Here is an 18319-nt window from a genome sequence, read left to right as displayed (position 1 = left end):
TTAAGTGTCACAGACTAAGTTCACTAGTTATGAAGAGTTGGGTTGGTTATTTAAGAAAGGTAGCTACACAGGTAGGTATGTCACAGTTGGTATGGTAGTAAGGTAGGTATGGTAAGTTAGTGGGCACATTTGGTAGTTTTGTTTAGCAGGTATGCTAGGTTAAGTATGTTTGATAAGATATGATAGGTAGGTATGATCAGTAGCTATGCTGGATATGTAAGCCTGGAGTTAGATATGGCACGTTAGGTAAGGCGAGTAGGAATGGTAGGTAAGTTATAGTACATATGTTAGATTGGTAAGGTAGATATAGTTGGTATGTATGGTAGGTAGGTATGGTTGACAACCCACTCAAGCAAGGAAACCTATGAAAAATGCATCAAAACCAATAGCTGATGGGAGCTCCCACAAAGCCCATGTGCTCTGTAGTTCATCATGTAATCGAGACCTAAAAATGTAGGAGTAGAAAGGAGTATGTGACTTTTTGCAGCACTGTATATTATTTCCAAAAATACTGTATCTGTGATCACCTGGTCAAGGGTAGACACTTACCATTAATTCCTGTTAATTAATTTAGGCAGAGTAAAATAGATACAATCTTATGAGCTAATACAGATGATGATATTAGTTTCCTAATGCCCTATGGTTATGTCTTTTGCATTGCTGAGCATTGAACAGAACCTTATGACATATCTTATTGAAAAAAAACGGAAATCAAAACAGTTGTGGAAATAACATATGGAAAGCACCTGGGATATAAAATAGACACAATGGAATAAACAACCTGTGAAATGTTGTCATAGCTTGAGAGGCACAGACCGAAATTTATTGAATGCACCTAGACATTATTTTTTTTGTAACAGCAATACAGTTCTCTTTTTATACTGATGTTACAATTACATTTGTTCCTACCTCTGGCCTATCGAGGGACTGTAAACGTTTATTATGAACACATAATCCTTCAGTGAGAACATACAAAAATGTAGAAAAAACTGGCTTTCAAACATTTTGATTAAAAAATGCATTTCTTTATCAAAGTTAACAAATATTTACAAACTACATAAACCCCAACCCTCTAGTAACAACATTATTTAAGTGCTCACAAAAGTACATTTAGGCATGATGCCATTCCAAAGGTCATCACTGCCACATATCACATAATAATATTATACATAAAGTACAATTTGAGACTGAAATATAAATACTGGAGAACAACAGGTTTAACTTTCAATAAAGTAACAGGAGACATTTACAAATAACCCTTTTCAATATCGTTCGAAAATGTAAAAGAAAGGTAACGGAATGAAGGACAAACCTGAAAAACTGTTAGCTCCCTTTATGTCACGTTTACTGCCTTGCATTCTATTTAAAGAAATGCCATTTGCACCAATAAGGTAACAGAAAAATCTTTTTGCGGGCAGCAATGCCCAGCAGAAAGGAATTACCCATATCTGTCTCTCTCGGCACAGGCCATTTGATAAAGGAATGAGTGGTTTGTTTTACAGCCTATCTAGCCATATGCACCTGACGCCTTGGAAGAGCAAGGTCCAAAATGGCAAGGAGTTGGAGGAGAGCCATATAGTAAGTCACTATTTGGTAGGGGACTCTTAAGCCACCTCTTGATAGGCTGTATGGTCAGCTGGATGCACCCCACACCTTATTGGCCTCAGGGAAACCGGCCATGCCTCCCTATGTATATCTCTCCAATGTGGGCATTCAAAAACATTCATTCTACAGCAATGGTCATTCTTCTACCATCAATACTATTATGTCATCTCACAGGAGTAGGTGATGAAAAGAACAGTACCCGATTTGCATTCAATAGAGCTACTTCTCATCACTACCTCTTTAAAGGCAAATCAACACTTGGAGCTGAGGTTAAAAGGGTGGGGCAGATTTACCTCGGACAGTCTACTTGCAAAGGAGTCTGTGCCCACCAATTGGCCAGTGGGTGATGAGAAGAGAGTCCTGATGGTGGAATTTGTCAGTTTGTACAACTAAATGGCAGATAGACCTACCATTAGGTGGTGTATTACATCCATTTGACTAATGATGGACAAGGCATGTATGTTCATTGCATTGCAAAAAATGTTGCATATTTTGTACTTAACATAATTAATTAGCCAACAACATTTTGATGGGCTAAGATATGGTTTTATGAATAAATAGTTCTTTAAAATGATCAAAGGCCTCTAACAGGAGGTAATATAATTCCTTTGATGGAGAAGACATAACAATCATTCTTCTCTGATTCACATATAAGGCAAATTACTGAGTTGTGGAATTCCTTGATTCGATATTGACAGAGAAGAATGGTGCTATTACATGCACAACGAGTCTCTAAAATCATACATGAGAGAGTACTAGAGTCAGGGCAATTAATTAATACGTATAGGCTGGCAGAATAGATTTCAATTTCTTGACCAAGTATATCTCATAGGATTAAACTTTCAGGTGTAACTTTAGCTGTAATTTAATATCCATTATTCAATCAAGACAACATTAAAGAGACGTTGCTGTCCTTTAGTCGTCAGGGGGCGAACTGCCATCCCAAGAGGTCAGTGGAGGTCATGGCTTACTCTGATCTCATGGAGGACAGCCCTCTATATTTTGAGACCACCATCATCTCCCAGAAGCAGTGCATCTGGCAATAAGCCAGATGCTCTGTAGGCAGAAAAATTTTCAGTTTTGTTTAGTAAAAAAAAAAAAAAATCAATGAGTCTGATGAACAGGGAGTTTTCTCCCAGCACAAGGTGGCCACTGATTAATTTGCCTGTCAGATTCTGCCACAACTTTCAGAAAAATCCAGAGATGGTCACTGCACCCTACACATTGTAAGGCACTCTCACCATGACCTGGCAGCACAGTGGCCAATAGGCCAGCATGTCAACAGTTTAAGATGGTGAAGTCACATGAGACCAAATCTTTGGAAACTCTGCAATATTCCCACTTTTTTCACTTTTAAATGGAAGGGATGTGAGTTTGGCAGGATTGGAATCCACCGGATTTTCCAGATATCATGTATCTGACAAAGTCAAACTAAAAATAACAACTTTGTTTCATGCTGAATATTTATACAAATGTTAATTGTAATAGGAACTCGATTTCAAAGAAGCTTATTAACTGGATAAAATTAATATGTAAAAAACATAACGTATGATGTTAGCCAATCACCAACCTTATTAAAGACACTCAGGTATTAATTTTGCAACTCTGTAATATAACATCATCAACGGGTGTCCAAACCAAATCAAAAGTTCAATGAAAACTGACAATTCTTCCTCACATCCACCAATAAGACTGCCGTGGTTATAAAAATAATTGTGTAAGAAAAAACACACTGCTCGTGAACCTTCCTCATAAAACATTTTACGAAGGTGAGACAGACCCCGAAAATATATACTTAAAGCTGACTTTTTTAGTGGAAGGGAAATTCACCTTGTAGGTTAATCATCAAAATCAAGTGGTTGATGGAAGACAGCATTAAAAAATGATCTCAAACTTGACCTTGACCACCTAAACGCAGGAAATGAAGAAGCCGGGTCCTAATTAGCAATACAAAAGGCACTGATGGCAAGTTGCATTGTTCTGAGTTAGGCTAATCAGTTAAACATTTGTTAACAACATTAAAATATGTACAAATGTACAACTGGAGCATACCTTTCTTGTAGGAAAAGTGCATACTCCCCAGATTTGAGGAGACGCACAATTGCTACTAGAACAAATTCACCAGCAGGGTCTCAGACAAGATTCACGTTATGAAGGGGGAAATCCTCGAGTTGGTACTAAAACATCAGAGTACTAAGTACACAGGACCCTGTTACACAAAACCTTTGTAATACATAGGTATTATAGATTACAAACCCTCAAGAACTTCGGAATACTTGTTATTATGTAGGTCATACCAGTAAAGAATTATTGTATGATTAGGTAAATGTAATGAAAGCTACGCTAATGATGCTCATGCTCACTGGTCAATAATAAAGAACTAGATTTTTGCTTGCTTTTATTTTCATTATGCAATGGTAATTTCTGATTCCTGTATACCTTTTTCACGTTGGGCTTGCAGCCCAAATTTTTTGCTCCTCTTCCTAAGGCACGTGTTTCGTAATTTAATTCCTGGGCACTCTGAATAGTAGGTCTTTGTAATATGCTGGGTGTAATGTGCTGTCCGCTTTGTTCCATGACTGTGGTATAAGCAAGCGTTAAAATATCCAAGCTTTGATCAGGCATGTTGCGCTTTCAAGAAATCTTTCAGATAATTTGCAATAAAATAGCATTTTAGAACAGCAATGAAGAGCTCTGTTCATCCTTCATACATGCACCAGGCCCTTCATTTCTGCAGAGAAAGTCGCTTCATATCTGTAACACGAAAATCTGCCTCCTGCAATACAAAAACAGGCACAGTGAAACACGTCATAAGGTTGAAAGGATTATTGGATCATGCAGTTAAAATTAATCACTTACCCAAGCTTTTAGTCCAAAGAAAAACTTTTCATTTTATCACTTAGCTCCTGTCTCATTTCAATATGTTTTTTCAAGTTGTGCACCTCGTGTGGAAGGTTAGCATCCCAGACAAAAAGAAAAGATTGCACTTCTAGAAGACAAAGATCAAAATGAGGAAAAAGTTAAAACAACAAAGTATAGTATTGGCTTCAGATCACCGGTTATAAATAATAAATGAATGTGCCATAAACACAACCTTAAAATACAAATGAATACCTGCGGCCATTTTCTCTGGGAGTGGTGGATTATGCTGCTTGTCTATCTGGTGTCACAATCCATCGTCTTTCATGCTTTTGAACAGTAATTGCTTCAATACATACAAATAAATAGTCCACTTTTTAACACTTGCTGAGGAGTAATGCTTTCATATCTGTCTCAGCCCCTGCACACATCTTTAAATATGCCCAGCCTTTGACCCATGCCCAGAATAAGGGTCAAATTAGGTTGTTTAACCACTCAGGCCTACTGGTTGTGGTATTTATTACATTTAAATGTGTTTTTTATGGTATCGCTTGACAGCGCAGCTATCGTCAGACAATTGTGTGAGAATCACTAGAGAGGGGGCTTTGGATCCCCCCACGTTGGGAGCCACGACTACATGTTTTGATTGGGCAGAAGTTGTGTGCTTCCACACAGCTGTGATCAATTGCTGCCTGAGCTTAAACTTTCAGGGGCACACACATGATATTGTAATGCTATTAGAAAACTAGACAATTGTTTGTGTTTTATTTCTGACAGCTGCACAAATGGGAGGAGGGCAGTCATTAACATACATTGATGTTTAGGCCTAACTTGACAGTGCAACAGTCACCTGACCTTTTAATCTACACCAATATTATTCTACAGTTAATTGCTTCCACACATATATCCATTTACATGCTATTCACATGTAATGCGTCATATTACTATAGGATATTCCTTAAAAGCCAGACCTATTGGCACTGCCAGAGCTTGTTAACTGTATAACTGGTTAGGGGATTCACTGCCTCTGACACTCTTTTTGCTTCCTATGAAAGCACAATGGGTTTGGCCTACAACTAAAACTGCAAACTAGCCTTATTAATTTTGCTTATGCATTTGAATGATGTATATTCTAGGATAGAGAAAAAACACAAGCATTTTAGTCTGCTTACATTTATATAGCACTTTCCTACCCATTGTGAGGCCCAAAGGGCTTTCTGGTAGGTCCGATTGTATTTATACAACTTTTCACACCCCTGGCAAGGTTATGAAGAGCTCCAATTTACATAGTGTTTCTGGGTGCCCGTGCAGTACATGTGGTATAATGGTGGTATTTGTGTTTTAGCCACTATGGGACATGTAGGGTGAGTTGCTGGAGTTTTGATAACACAACTGGAAATTGGAAAACGGCGCATAGACTGTTACTGTGTGTAAGTATGGGGTAGTTGAAGGATCTGACTGAAATTCAGTTGCCACAAGGATTACAGAACCTGGGGGCATAGAAAGATGATAGAACATGAGGCAGGCAGAGGTGACACTGAGATTAAAGTAACAACAGCAAAAAAACAAAGAAGGAAGTCAGAGAGTTCATACACAGCAGGGAACAGAGAAGGGGCAGAGCCTGGAATAGAGGGATATGACAGTGCACCTCTTTGAGTCAAGGTAAGTGATCAAAAAAAGTGTGTGTTTTAACTTTCAAAGGAGGCACAATGGCCCAAATACTCGAGACAAGTGTGCATTATTAAAGTCAAAAATGGATCACACACAAACATGTGGCAGACTGTCTAATGTGCACCTTTATTTATACAAACATAACTAGAACTTCTATTAAAAATGTCCCCCATTCATCTTTGGACTATAGAATATTTCATTAAATACATTTTCCTTTGACAAGCCATAATAAGGATGGAAAATCTTTCTAGGGGGCATAACATCTTTCCAGGTTCTGGACTCATCAGTTTGGACCTCCCTCACTTCCTTTCTACATTTGCTCTGAAATCAACTTATGGAAATTTTGTGGTTTGGTGATTTTATGTCATGCCCTCATTTTCTACAATTACAGTGCCAAGAGACTCTATGAGTCTTACTGCACTTTATAAATACCCATAAATAAAAATAATCTCTGCTGAAATTGTAAGAATCTCATGTTGAACAACCAGGGCCAGTATTACATAATGGGTGCACTTTGCCGATTTCTTTTGCCTTTAACTGGGGGCCGCACCAGGCACTGACAGGGAAGGGGAAATTACAGTGAATGCAAACCTGTAATTGCCTTCTGTTTGAAGCCACTGGACTGCCTTTCACAGTGAAGGAGGCAAAGTTTTGGTATGTCACGCTACTCGTGCTGAGTTTTAGAACCAGAAGCTTGACCCATGCTGTAAAATCAATGTGAATGGCACCATGCTGCGCCCAGAGAGTGCTGCTTCTTTCTGCCACTTGAGTAGATTTTCTACTTGAGCAGCAGCTTTCTCAACGTGAGCGGGAGCTTTCTCAACCTGAGAAGTAGAGACTCTGCACGACCGCCTGCGTTGAGAAATCTCCCCGGGAGGTGTTTGATTTTCTCACTCGCCTTCATCAACGTGGTGGTTTGCGGAGTTTTTCTGAATCTCCATCCCTAATGTTGAAACGCTTGCAGGCAAAGCTGTGGTGTGGGCAGATGTAAAGAGAAGCGGATGCATTTTGGCAAAGGCATTTTCAGGGCGCATAAGTGGATCAGGACGAAGACTAGAGTTCCGGCACACAACGATGGTGTTGAGGCAATGAGGGGCAGGAGGATTCATGTCCCCTTGTTTACTAGAAAAAAATAGGGCATAATTGGGGTTCAGTGAGCCCTTGATATACACATTGGCCCCAATGCCATTGTACCTGCTGCACTAGTGATAGCTATGCTCCTGCTGTTAGTAATACAGCAGGATCCGGTTGCTCAGTGGACTAAATTATCCATGGTCTGTGTTGGACCACTTGTGGGTTAACTCAGACTTTCATTATTACGCGGGCAATAAAATGAATGCCATTCAGTTCGGGAACAATAAATATCTGTTATCTGTGAACGCTCGTATTTATTCAGTGCCACAGCCTTCACTGCTTAATTTGAGCCAGTGATTGCCAGTGGGCCTACCCGCACTATTTTTGGTGTACAGTATTTAATTTTTTAGACTTTGAACCCAGAACAAGAGAGATAAAAGCACAAAGCAGGAAAGAAGGAGGAAGAGACGAATGGACAAAACAGTTATAAAGCGAGAAGGCATGGATGGAATAGAACTTACAAGAGTGAAATAAAGGAGAATAGAAAGTATGTTGATCGAAGATAGAGGCATGGGATGACGTCAAGATTTTACTGTCTTGGTATTCAACAACACGGGCATCCTGCATTGGCGCATGCGAGCTTCTGACACAAATTTGGACCCCTGCACTCATTATTTTGCAAGATAAGCACAGACAGCCAGTACCTATATTTGCTAATTATATGGTGCTGTTGGCTGAGGAAATATAGACAACGGTCGTATGAGGCAGCTGCGCTCTGAAATATGACCGTAACGAGGCTGTCAGAAGGAACACTTATAAATGCATGACTAGGGCCTGGGACATCCAAGACAGAGCTGCCAGAGCTCGGACATGGTCCCCCGTGCTCTATAAACAGCACCAGAGTTATGGTCCTGTAATAGATCGCAGAGGTGGAGTTGGGACATATTACACAGGTGCACTAGTCTACTACTCAGCACATTCCCCCAGTGAATGGCATGTGGGCTGTTGGGTTTGGGAGTAGACAATGGTATGTGGTACAGGGGCTGCTGAAGGGGAGGCGAGGCATGCACCAGCATGTACTAGTGGTGTAGCTACAGGAGGAGGGAAGCAGTCTTCCGTATGCACCTGTGGAGGGGTGACATTTCTGAAACATTTTAAATTCCACACGTAAATTACCAAATGACTAATTTTTAAAAAAACAACTCATAATTTGAACAAAAAAACCTCAAGAGTTATCAGTAGCCTCGCAAGGAGCAATTCTGTGCTGTGAATAAAAAATGAAAATGTTTTTTTCCTTCAAAGCACGTACATGAGAATCAAATAAAATAGAGCGATGACTGCCATTGCACAGAAAAAAACACATACAGGAAGTTCTTTTTCTAATTCAAGAAAATGTGTACAAGCTGATGAGCACGAGCAGTCGGACGAGGTCACATAGTTGGAGAGTAAAGAGTAAAGAAATTAATGACTGGAAATGAGGACAAATTAATGTAATTCGAAGAGGGTGTGGGGCAGTGAAGAAGATACAAAGCGCCAAGCATAGGATTGAGGAACTGAGGATCAAGCAGAAGCCAGGAAACCAAGTGCCACTGGTGAAGCACAAGGTAGATAGAGAGAGGTAATGGCGGAAGAAGTGCAATGCACACGTGGAGAGGCAAAGCAGATCTCTGAAGGGGCAGAAACAGGAAGGGGATTGGAGGACTTTCTCCGCAAGCTTGCACAAAGAAAAATATAAACTGGAATGGAATGACGGCACAGGAACCACATTTTGCTAAACAATGTAACTATGAAAAGGGTAGTCTCTGATTTAGAACAAACAGCACAATGCATTACTTCATTGAAACCAAATTTAAGAAAGAGGACCCTGAGAAAGCGACATAGATCATATATGAAAGGTAAATGTTAAGTTTGATGGAACATCTAATTCTGAAATTCTTTTGATGAGCTTCTACTTAAAATTGTATCTTTACTAGAGATCAGCAACATTGCTTTCAATCAGCCTTCTCTAATACAAACAGTTGTAACTGGGTTTGACTTGAATGGAGGTATTCATAGGACAAGGGGCCGCCCTGAAAAATCCCTGTTGGAATTCCTGATCTGGACGAAACCAGGCTGGATCCTCAAGGCGTAATTAAAAAAGTGGTAAATCCTTTGTCTTCACATGTCAAAGGTTAGCTTTGCTGGCTCAAAGCCCATCATTGTGGCTCCCTTCCTGTTTTCAGAATTGCTGCCACCTCCTTATTTGAAGAGTAGGGGAGAACAAAAAGAAACAAACTTCTTGCTCCTAAGCAAAAACTACAAATAGCATACCAGTCCATTAGGCTAATTTGTTATGTATGGTGAGCAAACAGTGAAACACTTTATGAAGACCACCTCTGTAAAGCTGATAATGTAGCAAGATCCTTTAATGCAGAAGTGGTAGTTTTCAGGCATGCTTGAGTGTGCTCATTTAGTTTCTCAGATGCTGTCCATTTTAATGTGATGGCTCAGGACTTTTTCCCAACATGTATACCACTGTTAGATTGATTTTTTGAAAGATCTAGGCAATGCAGAGCACTTGCTTTGCAGCTATTCCAGGACACTGTACACAAGACCAAGGAAGCTATTCTGTTAGGGGTGCAACGATGACACTGGAGAGAGGGTGCACTAAGTTCCTTTACTTAGCTTATCCCTTTTTCTAATACAATAGTGGCCTGTACGCAGGGACATGTCTCTTCTCAATGTCCTCTTCACTGCCACCGCTTTCTGCCTGGACCAGAAACAAGCATCCTAGGACTGGTTTCGGGGTATCACCCCTAATCAGCAAGGATAGTCTGAATATAGTTGCATGGCGAGCATGGGACCCATGTCAGGGCATACCCATCCCACTCGGGGTGACAAATGCAAAAAGAACAATTGATAGACGGAATGCTGTACAATGTCAAAAACTGACCCCTAGTCAGAGATCTGGGCCAAAAGCCATCACCTGTTTGCTCACCAGCCATTCCAGTATGGGCCCAGCCATATGCAAATCAATCTTGACCCATCTCCCCATTGGAGCAGTCCAGCCCAAACTGCCAGGCCAGGTCCTCCCTGGACCGGAAACAAGCATCCTAGGACAGATTTCATCCCTCATCGTTCAAGATAGCCTGCATCCAGTAGCATAGCAAGAACAAGATCTATGCCTGGACATACCTATCCCACTCAGGATAACAAATGCTTCTTCTTTTTGCATGTGCCGCTGCTGTAAGTGCGCCAGGTACGCTCACACCTGGGTCCCAGGCTCACTATGCCACTGGAACCAAGGTATTCCTGGCTGAAGAGCCCTAACTAGGGCGAAACTGGTCCTAGGTTGCTTGTGTTCCGATTCAGGACCTGGCCTGGCAGTTCGGGCAGGACTGTTTCCATGAGGAGCATAGTCAAGACTGATTGTCATATGGCTGGGTCCAAACAGAGGTGGCATAGTGGGCGAAAAACAATGGATTGGAATGCGGCCTGAGCAATTGCCAGTGGCTGTGATTAATTCAAGACTTTCATCCATCACCTTGTTTTTGAAAATTCTGAATTCAGCAAGGGGTCATACGTGTAGATCCAACAAGGTTTTCCCAAATAAACTCAATATTTAAATAAAGAAATATTGAAAATTAATAGGAAAAAACGGTTATTAGTGACAATGTTTTCCTCTGTAACGTTTTGTCACGATGGCTAATTTACAAAAGTAATATACCATTATATCGGCTAGACCCTTCCGGTTGCTGGGATAAATAGGGTTTGTAGGTTCTCCAAGAACCCAAGGTAGCCAGAGCCAACAACCGAGCTGCAACGTACAATGGTTTCTTTTTTTGAATCGAGACTAGACCAATTCATATGGTGAAATATGCAGAGTGAAAAATGGGTAGCAAGAAATCCTATGTATTTCTGAAATTAGCACAAGTTATAGAGTTTTAAGAGCAGTGGTTATTTGTACATTTCTGAATGTGTGGGTTCCCATACTAGCAACTGATTTTGAGGGTATTTTTCAAAATTCACACTCTGGCTTACATATGGAAGGCGCAAATGCAGCAACATCTAATTGGTAATAACAAATGTTTTACTATTCCATGCTCCCGCACCTTCCGATAAAAATGGTACCTCAGTTGTGTGGATAGGTCTAGAGGGCACAACAGGAAATAGCCCAAAACACAACATGGATACACTACATATTTCTAATGAAAACTGACACTTTATTCCACTGTGGGTAGCTGTGGGTTTTTGGGCCCTAGCTCAGCTGGCACCTATGGAAATCCAACAAATCGAAATATTTTTTAGAACAAGACACCAGGAGGAATCCAGGGTGGAGTGACTTGCGTGGCTCTCATCTCTTGTTTTTTTACCCCAAATTCCTTGTAAACCTAAAACTTTGACTACAAAAACACATTTTCCTTACATTTCTGAGATGGAAAGTTCTGGAATCAGCAGAGAACCACAAACTTCCTTCCACTCAGCATTCACTGGGAGGTAAGATCTTTGTGAATTCCTGTGGATCATAGAAGTTTTCATTACAGAATTTTAAGGAAATTTGTGATTTCAGGCATAGTTTGAGGTTTACAGGGCATTGCGGGTAAGAAAACCTCATGGCATCCATGCAAGCCACACTATCCTGGAATCCCTGTGTTGCCTAGTTTTTAAAATGGACTGTGCTTCATGGGTTTCCATGGGTGGCGATCGAGCACGGCCAAAAATCCCACTGCAACCCCTATAGCTGATCTCTCCACATAGTGTTTTAGGGCCTTTTGTGTCAAGGTCCTTTGGCCCATACACACAAGTGAGGTACCATTGTTATCATGAGATGGGGGAATGCTGGGTAGTAGGAAATGTGTGGCTCCCTGCAGATTCCAGAAGTTTTCCACATAGACATGTGAGAGTGTTTTTAGCCAAAGTTTGTGGTATGCAGGGCATAGTGGGTAAGACAATATTGTGGGATCCATGCGGACCAGACCACCCTGGACTCCCACGGGTGTCTAGATTTCAGAACTGTGTAAGTCTGGTAGGTTTTCCCAGGTGGCAGTCTACCCAAGCTCAACAAGTTTAGCCATTCACCATTGCAAGAGGGACGATATTGGGAGTTAGACACACTCTCCTGGCCGATATGTAAAAACAACACACAAAGGAATCAAATGCCCTCTTGTTTGCCATTGGGATGGGATTTCTTAGTGCAAAGGGGAGAAAAATGACTGAAAAGACTAGGGGTGAGGGTGGGGCATATGTTAAAATGGGCCAGAACCCCGGACCACTTCATTATTTTATTCACAAAATATATTCCTGCCATGCAGTGGGCTTTCTGGCCTGTAGGGGCAAATTGGGACAACACTCCTGCCTGCCCTGGGAGGGTAGGGGTTTAAACAAGACTGTCTTGTTCCTTTTTTGGGGTGGGGGTGTGGCCAATGCAAAGGCAAAATCCCTAGTGTCAGGTAGACTTTCTACCTGGAGGGCATATTTTTATTTTGGGCAATCTCCCCAATTGGGACAAAAGTCCTAACTGCACCCGGGTAGGAGGGAGGGGGTGTCAGAAAGACACTACAGCGTCTTCTGGGGAGGGGGTATGGCTTGATATCAGGGTAGGCCGCACCCTCCTTTTGTTTGTTTTGGCTCTGTGTTGAAATGTCTGGTGTTTAGTGGGCATTCTGTCCCCCTGGGGAGTAGCCTTATCCACTCTCCAGGGTGCCAGAAAGTCTATTGGGCAATGGGGTGGAGAGAGCATGGGCCCATGCCCGTGGGGTCAACCTAAGCCCCAAAAATACTGCATAAATTTAGTCTCTGGGGTCTAGTGGGCTTTCTGTCCCCCCCCCCCCCCCCGGGGAGGCAGACTGGGGTAATTGCCCCAATCTGCTGCTGAGAGGTGGAAGAAAGACTGTCTGTACTCCTTTTGGGGTGAGGTCATGGCTATTCCCATGGTGGGCAGCCGCGACCCCTATGTTTTTTTCTCTGGGCTCTAGTGGGCGTCAAGCCCACCTGAGGGGGCAGATTGGGGGCAATTCCGTCAGGGCTGAAAGTCTGTCACCTTATTTATTTTGGGGTGGGGGCGTGGCCACGCCCACATTGGGTTTCCCCTACGCCAATATTTTTATTTATTGGCCGTGGTGTCTAGTGGGCTTTCAACCACCTTCCCCTTCTTGGCAGGGGCAGATGGGGTATTCACCCTCATCTGCCCCCAGGGGAGGCACAAAGTCTGTCTGTCATCTTGCTGGGGTTGGGGCAAGGCCATGCCCACGGTGGACAGCCCCCACCACTATATTTGAATAAAAAGACATTCCCTGGTGTCTAGTGCCGGGGGGGGGGATTGGGGGCAATCACCCCCATCTGCCCTCGAGTGGGGGGCAGAAAGTCGGTTGCATTATTTTTTACGGGTGGGGCATGGTAATGGCCATATTGGGCCGCTCCCACCCTATATTCTATTTTAATTGATCATGGTGTCTATTGGGCTTTCTGACCCCTGGATGGGCAGACCGGGGTAATTACCCCATCTGCCCCTTTGAGGGCACAGAAAGACTGTATGTCCTCTTGTTGGGGGTCAAGGCATGGCCAAGCACATGGTGGGCGGCCCACAAGCCTATCTTTTTTTTAAATAAGGTTATTTCCTGGTGTCTAGTGGACCTTTGGTCCCCCTTGAAGGAGTTGATTGGGGCACTCAAATCGTATTTTTTAAGTGGTGGGGGCATGGCTATGCCCATGTTGGGCTGCCCCCATACTTATATATATTTTTTTTAATTAACAGTGGTGTCCAGAGAGTTTTATGCCCTGTCTGGGGGCAGATTGGGAGGCAACTAGCCTATTTGCGCCCCCAGGGGTAAATAAAACAGAAATGTCAATTTTCCCCTGGGGAAGCATAAGCCCTTGCCTTAGGGGCCACTCCCCTATCCCTGGAGCCTGTTGGGTAGATCCCTGCTTGGGGATCATTCTCCTGTGGCAATCCCCAAGCAGGGATCCACTGGGCAGAGGTACCATTAGAAAGGAGAGATTGTCCCCTTTCCAACAATACCTCCTCTATGGGAATCAGTGCTCGTGGGCTAAGATATGCATCCAAGCACTGATTCGCTGAAAGTAAAACAAGCCCTTCGGCTTGTTTTACTTTCACCCCAGCTTGTTTTACTTTTACATTACAGTAAAAAAAATATAAACATTCAGGCGGCTTTGGAAGCTCTTCCCAAGCAGCCGGAGCTAAAAATGAAATCAAGGACTCTCTTTGGTGCAGGGTACCAGAGGGACCTTTATATATCTGCCTAGAGTCGGCCATTGGCCGACAGACGCACTAAGGCACTCGAGCGGGTGTTCACTATCGACCAACACCCAAACTCAAAGGGTGATTTCCATGGTGTTGGCCCTTGTGGCCTCTCGATGATGTCCACCTTTATGAGCTTTTTAAGTTCTTCTTCTATTGCTTTTTGTAGGTGAAGAACAAGTTACTTACCTTTGGTAACAATATATCTGTAAGAGACATATATTAGTTACGTATTCCTTACCTTAGATTTACCCCCAAGCGTCAGACTGGATCCGGAGAATTTTGTTCAGCAGTACCCCTGCGCATCGGTAGGTGGCATCATTCGATTCCACATTCGTCGTGATCGTCGGAATGACGTCGCGGTATCTACTTAGACGCCACCCCTGCACGCTGAAGTCAGTTGTTTACACGACATTCCACGCCAGAAGCGCAGAGCCATGCAAGACACTGACCACTGGTGCATAAAACTAGGGCCCTCTGAAAGGGAGTCCCTTATTCTAGAAGTCAGTTTGCAGAACAGGGAGGATGGGTGGGGCAGTAAGGAATACATAACTAATATATGTCTCTTACAGATATATTGTTACCGAAGGTAAGTAACTTGTTCATCTGAAAGTGACTATTAGTAATGGATTCCTTATCTTAGAATAGATACCCCAGTAATACCAACCCCGGAGGTGAGTCTGCAAACCAAGTTCACACCAGGAGGTACCGAAGAACGGAGCGGCCAAAGAAGCCGTCTCTCCAGACTTGGCTATACAGGCAATAATGTTTAGTGAACGTGTGCAATTAAGACCACATGGCTGCCTGGCAGATGTCCTGAAGGGGGACTCCACGTCCAAAAGCAGTAGTGGCAGAAGTCGCCCTGGTGGAATGGGCGCGCAACCCTACTGGAGGTTCCTTTTTCACCAAGGAATAACAAGTTTTAATGCAAAGAACAACCCATCGAGAGGTTTTGCACGGCCAACCTTTCTTGGAGCCCATATAGCCAAGAAAGAGCTGATCATCCACCCAGAATTCTTTTGTGCGATTCACATAAAATGAAAGCTCACGTTTTGGATTCAGATGGTGGAGCTTCTCCTCCTCTTTAGAAGGATGCATGGGCGGGAAGAAGGTGGGAAAAGTGATGGTCTGTCCTATGTGGAAAGAGGTAACCACTTTGGGAAGAAAAGAAGATTGAGTTCGAAGGACAACCTTGTCTGGATGAACAGCAGGGAAAGGAGGTTTTGAAGAAAGAGCCTGAAGCTCACTCAACCTGTGAGCAGGGGTGATGGCCACCAAAAAAGCAGTTTTTAAAGTGAAGAGTCTGAGAGGATAATTATGTAGCGGCTTGAAAGGAGCACACATAAGGTAAGTCAGAACAAGGTTCAAGTCCCACTGGGGCATTACGAAAGGAATAGGAGGAAACAGGTGAGTTCAACCCTTAAGGAAGCGATTTACAATAGGGGACTTGAAAAGAGAAGGTTGATCAGGGAGGGGAAGAAAGGTCCAAACGGCAGAAAGATAGACCTTGAGGGTGCCTAGAGCAGAGCCCTGCTGGGCAAAAGAAAGCAGGAAGAGATGAACCTCAGAAAGGGGGGCAGAAAGGGGATCCCCAGCCTTTGCTGCGCATTATGCCACAAATTTGTTCCATCTATAGGCGTATACTGTTTAAGTAGAGGGACGCCTGGCTGCCAAGATAGCATTACAGACTTCAGGAGGAAGGTCAAAGTCTGTCAACTGTCGCCACTCAATCTCCACGCAAGGAAGTGGAGGCTGGACAGGTTTGGGTGGAGTACCGTCCCCTGCTGCTGCGACAGAAGATCCTCCCGAAGAGGCAGTCTGATCGGAGGATCGATGGCCATGTTCAAGAGCTCCGGATACCAGACTCTTCGTGCCTAGTCCGGAGCCACAATAATTACTTCTGGGCAGAAGTGGTATCGGTGGAAAGGCGTATCGAAGATCGCAACTCCACTCGTGGCGAAAAGCTTCACCTAGCGAGTGCTGCCTTGGAAATTCCAACGTGCAGAACTGCTGACTTTGCGCGTTCTCTTCGGTGGCGAAAATATCTAACCAAGGCTCTCCCCACTGCTGAAAGAGACCTTTCACCACCTCGAGTGAAGACGCCATTCGTGATCCATCAATCACCGAGTGTTTAACCACCAAGGGCATGCCCTGATGTTCCATCCACTTCCAGAGACGAAGGCCCTTCTGACAGGGGGTCCACGACCCCACCCCACTCCACCCTGTTGTTGCAATACCGCATGGCATAACTGTTGTCTGTGACCACTACTATTCCTTGTCCAGAAGGAAGGAATCCCTTCAGTGCAAGACAATTCAAGACAATTCACCCGGAGCTCCAGAAGGTTTATGTGGACCACGGACTCTCCGCCGGAGACCAGAGGCCTCTGATCTCTGCCTCTCCCATGTGGCTGACTCTCCCATGTGGCCACCCCACTCCAGGAGTGATGCATCTGTCACCACTGTGAACTCTGGTTGGGGAAGGGAAAGTGATCTGCTGTTGACATAATCCTTGCTCGTTAGCCACCACTGTAATTGATGTGCAGTGCCCTCCGAGATCTGGACACGATCGGAAAGATTCCCCTGATGCTGCGCACACTGGAACTTCAGATCCCACTGCAGAACCCACATATGCCACCTGGCATGGTCCACCAACAGGATGCAGGAGGCCATGAGGCCCAGCAGCCTCAGGATCATTCTCACCGAAGTCCGGGATAGAGTCAGAGTCATCGGTATCATAGCTCGAATATCCCGGACTCGCTGCTCGGGAGGATAAGCCCGAAACTGCGCTGTATCCAGAACTGCTCCAATGAGCTTCTGATGGAATCAGGTGTGAATTTGGTACGTTGATAGTGAACCCCAGTGAGTGCAGGAGGTCCGCCATAGTCTGGAGGTGGAAGATGACAGCCGGGGGTGAGCTCACCTTCAACAGCCAGTCATCGATATAGGGGAAGACTGGAATCCCTGATCTGCGCAGATGAGCTGCGACCACCGCCATCACTTTCGTGAACACCTGAGGGGCGCTGGTAAGGCAAAAGGGGAGCACAGTAAACTGAAAAAGCTCGTGGCCTACCATGAATCGGGGATGTGGAAATAAGCATCCTGCAGGTCCAATGCTACCATCCAGTCTCAAGGGTCGAGAGCAGACAAGACCCGAGCCAATGTCAACATTTTGAACTTCTCCTTCCGGAGGAAGCGGTTGACGTCCCTAAGATCCAAGATAGGACGCAGGCTTTTGTCCTTCGTGGGCACCAGGAAGTAGTGGGAATAACAACCATGACCTACTTCTGGCACAAGGACTCGCTTGATGGCTCCCTTTGCCAAGAGAGCCGTAACTTCCTGACGGAGAAGGGCCAAGTGATCCTCTGATATGCAATGGAGGGCTGGTGGCAGGGAAGGAGGAGTAGTCTTGAAGGGGAGGAAGTAGCCTCTTCAGACTTTCTGCAAAACCCACCTGTTCGACATAATGTTGTGCCAGCGGGGGAGGTGATGGCAAATCCTGCCACCCACTGGCACCTGGTGGCCCCTTAAGGTCGGACTAGGAAGGCTTGGAGACTGATGCAGAGGGGGCACTGGTGGACTGACCTGCCCGCTGGCCCCCAGACCCACAGCGCTGGGTCCCACGTCCCCGGCCACGCAGAGGCTGAGTAGCTTGCGCCGGCCTGTGGCCCTGAGTGGAATGTGGTGGGCCACCCCTTTCGTAGCCACGAAACGGGCTAAAGGTGGATTGAACGGGGCGAGAGGTGGCAGCGAGGCCCAAGGATCTGGCTGTAGACCGAGAGTCCTTGAAGCACTTGAGCGCATTGTACGCCTTGTTGCCAAACAGGCGCCGACCATCAAAGGCATGTCCAAAAGGGTCAATTGGATATCCCCGGA

At 44.3% G+C, this 18319-nt stretch overlaps 1 protein-coding gene across 1 annotated transcript in view; it reads right to left on the bottom strand.

Moving 5' to 3' along the window:
* Positions 1-787: 787 nt before the first annotated feature.
* The window catches only part of LRRK2 (leucine rich repeat kinase 2), a 1602077-nt gene continuing 1584545 nt past the window's right edge, over positions 788-18319 (bottom strand). The window contains exons 51-52 of the mRNA XM_085654107.1: positions 4465-4594; positions 788-4381 (exon numbers count right to left, since the gene is read on the bottom strand). Of these exons, the coding sequence (XP_085510233.1) occupies positions 4473-4594 (122 nt within the window). The 3' untranslated portion in view covers positions 788-4381; positions 4465-4472. The remainder of the gene's footprint in view (positions 4382-4464; positions 4595-18319) is intronic.

The sequence above is a fragment of the Triturus cristatus genome, chromosome 4_1, assembly GCF_964204655.1.
Source record: "Triturus cristatus chromosome 4_1, aTriCri1.1, whole genome shotgun sequence".
Taxonomy (NCBI): Eukaryota; Metazoa; Chordata; class Amphibia; order Caudata; family Salamandridae; genus Triturus; species Triturus cristatus.
Note: the sequence above shows the minus strand (reverse complement) of the source record. Positions and strands in the feature narration are given on the sequence as shown.